The following is a 7,782-nucleotide window of genomic DNA, read 5'->3' as shown; positions in this document are numbered from 1 at the left end:
TTAGCAGGGACGACATCTGTTGCCACCATAGCGCCTGGTGATGGAGGAGATGTCAAAGCCCCCAGAGCTGATGGGCACTCCGTCAGAGCTGAGGATGTTGCCAACAGCAGCAGAGGTGGAGGATCCCACCACAGTGTTCTGGGGGAAGGAGCTGAGGATAGGCCCAGGCAGGGTCACCACCACAGCAGGCGGCTCAATGACAACAGTGGAGTTTTGGCACTGCCTCACACAGGGCTCGTTGCAGCTGTTGGCCAGTGGAGTGGGGCCACAGGGCTGGCAGGGACGGCACTGGGTGTTGCAGGACATGTCTTGAGGCTGGAAATGCACCTGGCAAAGAGAACAGAGAGGAAACAGAGCACAAAGTTGGGTGGGTGGGTGAGGAGCAGCCTGGTTACCCCATCATAAAAGAGCCAAGGCCATCACAAATGGGAAGCTGGAGACTGGGCCAGGAGCCCTACACAGAGCAACCTGGCAGTTATCTGGAAGGTAACCAGGAAGTTACCTGCCAGGCCATAAAGCAAAAGGCACCACCATCACCAGCCTCTTTCCATGCCAGCCTCCTCCCTGCTTTCCTCTCTCATGACCAGATGCTCCAATCCCCAAATATGAGAAAGCCAGCATCACTTGAGATACCCACCAAGCAGAGATCTCACTTTGGCAGAGAAAGAGAAGGGGCTTCAGACTCACCTTGTTCCCAAGCAGAAGGAAGCAAGAGAAGTGGATGAGAGAGCAGAGATTTGTGCTGCCTTTTATACCTGCCCTTCTCTGCCGCAGGAGCAGGGGCAGCCTTTGCAGAGGTAACAATTTCCCAGCAAGCTCATCTTGAATGCAAACCAGCACACCTAATGATATGGGCTGTGCTTTCATTTCCTACACTGCTGCCTTTTCATTTCCAGGTTTGTTCCGTGCCCGTTCCCCAGTGAAGGTTTCTTCTGATCCCTGGGATTAAAGGCCTCAGGATTTCTAAGGCAGGAATGCAGCAGTGCAGGCAGAAGACTCAGTTTATGTACTGCATGGGCCCAGACCAGGAAAGTGATGCTATCCTGATCACTCTTCTGGGGTTGTTTGAAGTGTTGTTTTCAGGAAGAAACTGCAGCACTCATAGAATCATAGAATCATATAATCACAGAATGGCTTGGTCTGGATGGAACTCGTTCATAAAGAGAAGCAGTGACACTCACTAGATGAGATTGTTCCAAGCCCCATCCAAGCTGGCCTTGAACACTTTCAGGGATGTGGCAGCCTCAGCTTCCATGTGAAGTTCCATTGCCTCACCACCCTTTGAGTGAGGAATTTGTTCCTAACATCAAATCTACATCTTTCCTCTTTTAGTTTAAACCATTCCACTTTTTTTCTATCAGTATCTGCTTGTGGAAAAAGTCAGCATCCATCTTTTTGTAAGCTCCCTTCACACACTGTCTGGCCTCAATGAGGTCTCCTCAGAGCCTTCTCTTCTCCATGCAGAACAGCCGCAAATCTCTCAGCCTGTCTTCAGAGCAGAGTTGCTCCAGCCCTCTGAGCATCTCTGTGGCCTCCTTTGGACCTGCTCTAACAGGTCTATGTCTTTCTCATGCTGAAGATTCCATGTCTGAACCCATGTGGGGCTTCACAAGATCAGAGCAGATGAGGAGAATCACTGCCCTCACCCTGCCAGTCAGGTCTTTTGTGATGCAGCCCAGGATGGCTTTCTGGACTGCAAGTGCCAACTGTTGGCTCACGTCCAGGTTTTCATCCACAAGAACTCCCAATTCCTTCTTCACAGGTCTGCTCTCAATGGGTTCATCTCCCAGTCTGTCCTCATGCCTGGGATTTCCTAATGCAGGTGCTGCACCCTGCACTTGAACTTCTTAGACTTCATCAGGTTCTCATGGGCCCACTTCTCAAGTTTCTGCAGGTCTCCTTGGATGAAAATCTCCTCCTGGATGGAAATCTCCTTCTGTAGTGTCAGCTCAGCTTTGTGTCATCTGCAAACATGCCAAGGGGACACAAAATCTAATATCCCTGTGATTGAAAAAGATAATAAAAAGCACCAGTCCCAAGACAGAGCCTTGAGACATGTCCCTGTTCCCCTACCTCCATGTGGTCATAGAGCCACAGACTAAAGCTTTGTCCATCCAGCCATTTTCACAGTCACAATAGTACACCCTTCAAATCCACATGTATTTGGGTTTGCATGGCCTGGTTTTGGTGGCAGGAGGGCTACAGGGGTAGCTTCTGTGGAAATTTGCTGGAAGCTTCCTCAGTGTCCAGCAGAGCCAAAGCCAGCTGGCTCCAAGACAGACCCACCGTTGGGCTCATCAGAAATGGAAGTGATGCCACAGGAATAACACATTAAAAAAGGAAAAAAAAATATTGCATGGGTGTAATTGGGGCTAGAGAAAAGCAGAGTGAGAATATGTGAGAGAAACAGCTCTGCAGACACCAGTGGAAAAGGAGGAGCAGGAGCTGCTCCAGGCTCCAGAGCTGAGATGGTGAAGACCACGGTGAGGCAGCTGTGCTCCTGCAGCCCACAGAGGGCATGGGAGTGCAGAGATGCACCTGCAGACCCTGGAGGAGCCAACATCAGAGCAGGTGAATGCCTGAGAGGAGGCCATGGCCCTGAGGGAACCCTGTGCTGGAGCAGAGTCCTGGCAGGGAACTATGAAGAGAGGAACCCATGCTGGAGCAGGTTTGCTGGAATGACTTTGTGAGGATTCCTGAAGGACTGACCCCGTGGAAGGGTGCCCCACATTGTAGCAGTTCTTGGGGAGCCACAGCCTGTGGGATATGGTTTCTAGGCTCCTTCTCATTTTGGAGAAGTTCATGGAGAACTTTTCCCATGGAAGGGACTGCACCCTGGAGCAGGGAAAGGACTCCCACTCCTCTCCTTGAGCAGCAGCAGGAAAAACCTGTGATGAATTGACCATGACCCCCATTCCTGTCTCCCTGCTCTGCTGAGGGGGAGGAGGAGATAAAGCTGAGAAGAAGGGGGAGGTAGGAGGAAGATGTTCAGGTTTTTGGGTTATTTTTATAAGACTTATTTTACTTCTCATTATCCCACTCTGCTTTTATTGGTAATAAATTCAATTAATATGCATTAGTTGAGTCAGTTGTGCCTGTGACAGTATTTGGTGAGAGGTCTCTTCTGGTTCTTATCTCAAGTCATGAACCATTGTTATATTTTCTCTTCCCTGTCCACTTGTAGAGGAGAGTGACAGAGTGGCTTTGGTGGGTGCCTGGCAACCAGCCAGGGTCAACCCACTACACCAATCTCTCCAATTTGGAGATAAGGATTTTGTGTGGGCTGTGTTGAAGGCCTGACAGAAGTTTAGGAAGATGACACAGTCTTCCCTTGCTGAGTGTTTCAGTCACTCCATCCTTGAAGGCCACCAGATTGCTCAGACATGACTTGCCCTAAGAGCAGCCTTGCTGTCTGTTTTGGATCACCTCCTTGTCTGAGTATGACTTACAGCTGCTTTCATGAGGATCTGTTCCATGATCTCCCCAGGCATAGAGGTGAGGTGTACTAGTCTGTGATTCCCTGGGTCCTTTGTATTGCCTCTTTAAAAATCCAGTCTGCTGCTGGATGCCCAAGGATTCCTGTGCATGAGGATGGGCCATGTCCATCCCTATCCCTCCTTCCTCAGCTCACCCTGATGGTTTTTTGTTGTTGTCTCCCCATGTGTGTGCACTCGGCTGCAGGCTCTGATCCCATCCTACTTAACTCTGCCCTCAGGAAAAACTTCTGGCTTGTTTTGACTTGTCCACTCTCTGAGCAGTCTGTGAGCACACAAACAATGCTGGGAGCTTGCCTGGGGCCTTGCCCTTCCCCACAAGGTTCCAGCCCTGCTGTGCCTGTCTCCTGGTGTCCTCAGCAGAGTTCACAGCAGGGTGTGTTCCTCCTACATGTGTTCATGTCTTTGGTGCTCTTGTGTGCAACCAGACTAATGTGAATGCAGCACAGGTGCATATTTGACAGGTGTATTTGAACTCATGTCCTTTTGTGTCTCCTCACGAATAGATTGTGCTGCTCATGGCAGGGACATTCTCCACAGCTCTGTGCAAGAGCTCTGCAAAGCTGCAGGAGCTCAAGTGCAGCTGAAAGGTAATGGCATCAACCTCTTGGAAATCTGTCCAAAAAGAGGCACTGTAATCAATCAATTTCCTGAACTTTGCTTGTCCTGATCCTTCAGAGCTCATACTCCACTGATAGTGATGCCAAGCCCCAACAAGGACCACCAATTTAGATCCTTAATTTAGTTGAGTGTAAAAGGATTGGGACTGCCTCAGCATGATGAGCAGCCCCTCTCTGCCTGCCTCACCAGGTCAGGACACAGCTGCTAGACAGTTCAAAAGGATGGGGCTTGGTTTATCCTGGAGAAAGAATAAGGAATCCTATTTACGCTCCTTGTTCAGACAGTGTCCAAATGGATCTGCTTCCAGTGAATTGTTGGTGCTTCCAGGTGTGGGACACAACCTTCCTTCATGCCTGAGCCAATGTCAAATGTATTGATCTAGATCATCAGCCTGGAGCTGTGTCAGGCTGAGATCTTGGCCCAAATAGACACTGAATTAAAAAAATCACAGTAAATGTTATTGGTGTGCACTGGATAGAAGGACAAACACTGTGTGTTGCACAGGGGAAGCCAATGAACAGGGTTATTGGGCAGATGGGGTGCCCCAGCAGTCACTCTGTGGTGCAGATGTAACAGTGTCCCCAGGTAGGAGTGCTGCTTGTGCCCTGGGTCTACCTGTGGAGCAGAGAGAGAGAGTGGGAGACTCCAAGGGTGCCAGGCAGAGCAAGGAGCTGGATCACCCCTATGTTAGCAATTTACCCAGTGACAGCAGTGCAGGTCTTGTGGGTGAAAAAACGAGGCTGGGCATCACAAAAGCATTGGCCAAAGAGATGGAGGAGTGCAGAGACTCTTCCCTAAATCTCCAGCAGGAAAGTGTTCAGGGAACTTTTCCTGTTGGTCCCTTCATGCTTCAGCTGCTATTTGAGCTTAGCTTTGCCTTCATCATCTCCTTCCTTACATTCAGGGAGCTGTAGACATCTGAGATGTCCCAACCTTTTCATCACTCACTTAATCTGAGGGTAGGAGTCAAAAAAGAAATTTTGGAGAATCACAGGAAAAAAAAAAAAAAACCAACTAAATGTCTACATTAATAGTGAAGCCAGATGTTCTTCACAGAAACTCAGAGGTTACTGCCATGACCACATAATGGAAAGATTGAAGAATGTTGTACATTAGTAGGCCAAACTTTCTCTGGGGGCACTCTGTGCCATGCTGTCCTCAGTCCTGTTACCCACTGTATATAAACAGTGAAGGGATGGCTAAAATGTGAGGATTTCCAACAGGTATGCACAGGGTAGATTCATTAGAACTGCAGCCTGCAGAACTTGGTTTACACAGTCCCCCATCAACCTGATTGCCAAGAGAGATGTGTTCAGTGCTCTGATACCTCTGTCTTCCTGACTGACTGTTGGTCAAACAGGCAAGAGGAGGAAATGCCATCAAAGGACTTTAAAACCTCACTTTCTAAAAGAAAAGGACACCTGTCTGCATTCCAGACTCCCAGATGAGAAAAGGATAATTTACACCATCTCCATCATGGATGGATGGATGGATGGATTAATGGATTCTGTTTATCCAGCCCTTCCTGATTGAGGCCTCTGATGTGCTTTTGATCAAAACAATGCTCAAGAGCATCAGACTAAGCAAGGGGGACATTTGTGAACAAAACTTGTCTTCCACAAACAGCTCACAGATACTGCTGAGTGTGTCCAGAATGACTTTGCACAGAGTTTTTCTGGAACAGCACTGATCCAGAGAAGGACCTTACACAGCAGGGCCTGTGAGGCCCTGAGCCTGAGCAGAGCTACTCCATCTGTGGTTGGGAGTGACAAGGTACCCTCCAGCAGTGAAGGGTCTGTGGGCTTCCATTACTGTCCTTGGACTGCCCTGGCCCATGAGGGATCACAGGGACTCCAGTGTGAGGCCCAGGATTGTTAATCCCAGAGCTGACTTGTGAGTGGTGCCAGGCCTGCATGCCTGCCAAAACCTGGGCCCTCCCATGGGCCTTATGTGTGGTGGTAGGGCTGAAATGAGGAACTGATCCCAGCTTCCCATTTGTGCTGGCCATGGTCTGAGACTGGGCAGTGGAGTGAAGATGGAGATGAGGCCTGAGGCCATTCCACACAACCACACTTCTGACATCCTTTGGGAACGTTTTCTGTCTACCCCAGCACAGCACCGACCAGAGCAAGAGGTGCTGCATTCCCATGATCCTGCAGGTTGGTTTGTTTCCAGGACCTCCCATGAAATTCTAGTTGTTACATGAGGTTTTTGCAGGAGGTGTTGAGGGTATATCTGGGCAAAGACACTGAAGGGAACGGGCTGATCACCTTTCAGCTGGGGATGTTTTGCATCCTGCCCCAGAATTCTTCCCTTCCCTCTGAGTGTATCCCAACTTCACATTTTTCTGAATGAAGGATCTCACCATATTGTCACCTTTTCCCCTGCCAGGATCAACACCATTTTACCCAGGCAGCTTGCAAGGGCATATGGGGAGTGAAGGAAAACCTGGAGAACCAGCCTGAGATGCAAAAATATTTATTGAGTTTAAAGAAGGAGTCAAGGTTTTTACAAGCACAGGCCCTCAGTGCAGGGTTCTGGAGGGACAAGCAGGACACTTCACCTCTTGGCCATGGTGAAGTCCATGCAGGGCATCCATTTGCCTTGCCTGTAGAGTGCAGGCTGGCTTGGTGGAGGATCCTTGCAGCCGAGGGGAGCAGAAGGACACAATGAAAATAGAAACAAGGAGATATGCAGGAAAGACATAGGGCTTTTGAAGTGCCTGAGCTGGGCCCTTCTTTCCAGCATATTCAGGAGGAACTAAAGATGGTCAGTTCCTCTGAAAGAAATGACCTGAAGATTCTTCCTTTGTCCACCACCATGCCTGGAGATCCTGGGGATATTTCCCAAGACCAGCACCATTAGCAGGGGAGGCCCCTCCTTCCACCGTAGCGCCTGGTGATGGAGGAGATGTCAAAGCCCCCGGAATTGATGGGCACTCCCTCAGAGCTGAGGATGTTGCCAACAGCAGCAGAGGTGGAGGATCCCACCACGGTGTTCTGGGGGAAGGAGCTGAGGATAGGCCCAGGCAGGGTCACCACCACAGCAGGCGGCTGAATGACCACGGTGGAGTCCTGGCACTGCCTGACACAGCACTCATTGCAGCTGTTGGCCAGTGGAGTGGGGCCACAGGGCTGGCAGGGACGGCACTGGGTGTTGCAGGACATGTCTTGAGGCTGGAAATGCACCTGGTAGAGAGAGCAGAGAAGAAACAGAGCACAAAGTTGGGTGGGTGGGTGAGGAGCAGCCTGGTTACCCCATCACAAAAGAGTCAAGGCTATTATGAGTGGGACAAGCTGGGGACTGGGTCAGGAGCCCTTCAAAGAGCAGCCTGGCTCAGGAAGTTATCTGCCAGGCCATAAAGCAAAAGGCACCACCATCACCAACCTCTCCCCATGCCAGCCTCCTCCCCGCTTTCCTCTCTCACGACCAGATGCTCCAATCCCCAAATATGAGAAAGCCAGCATCACTTGAGATACCCACCAAGCAGAGATCTCACTTTGGCAGAGAAAGAGAAGGGGCTTCAGACTCACCTTGTTTCCAAGCAGAAGGAAGCAAGAGAAGTGGATGAGAGAGCAGAGATTTGTGCTGCCTTTTATACCTGCCCTTCTCTGCCGCAGGAGCAGGGGCAGCCTTTGCAGAGGTAACAATTTCCCAGCAAGCTCAT

The 7,782-nt window shown here is 50.1% G+C and overlaps 1 protein-coding gene and 1 pseudogene across 1 annotated transcript; both read right to left on the bottom strand.

Annotated features, from left to right (window-relative positions):
- On the bottom strand, nucleotides 1-821 carry LOC102061072 (feather keratin Cos1-1/Cos1-3/Cos2-1-like). Its single transcript, XM_005497009.3, is given in 3 exon segments — nucleotides 1-327; nucleotides 688-783; nucleotides 786-821. Coding segments are annotated over 3 exon segments (459 nt in total).
- A 6,155-nt stretch (nucleotides 822-6,976) lies between these two features.
- Nucleotides 6,977-7,782, bottom strand: LOC102061242 (feather keratin Cos1-1/Cos1-3/Cos2-1-like; annotated as a pseudogene).

The sequence above is a fragment of the Zonotrichia albicollis genome, chromosome 23, assembly GCF_047830755.1.
Source record: "Zonotrichia albicollis isolate bZonAlb1 chromosome 23, bZonAlb1.hap1, whole genome shotgun sequence".
In the NCBI taxonomy this organism is placed as follows: domain Eukaryota; kingdom Metazoa; phylum Chordata; class Aves; order Passeriformes; family Passerellidae; genus Zonotrichia; species Zonotrichia albicollis.
Note: the sequence above shows the minus strand (reverse complement) of the source record. Positions and strands in the feature narration are given on the sequence as shown.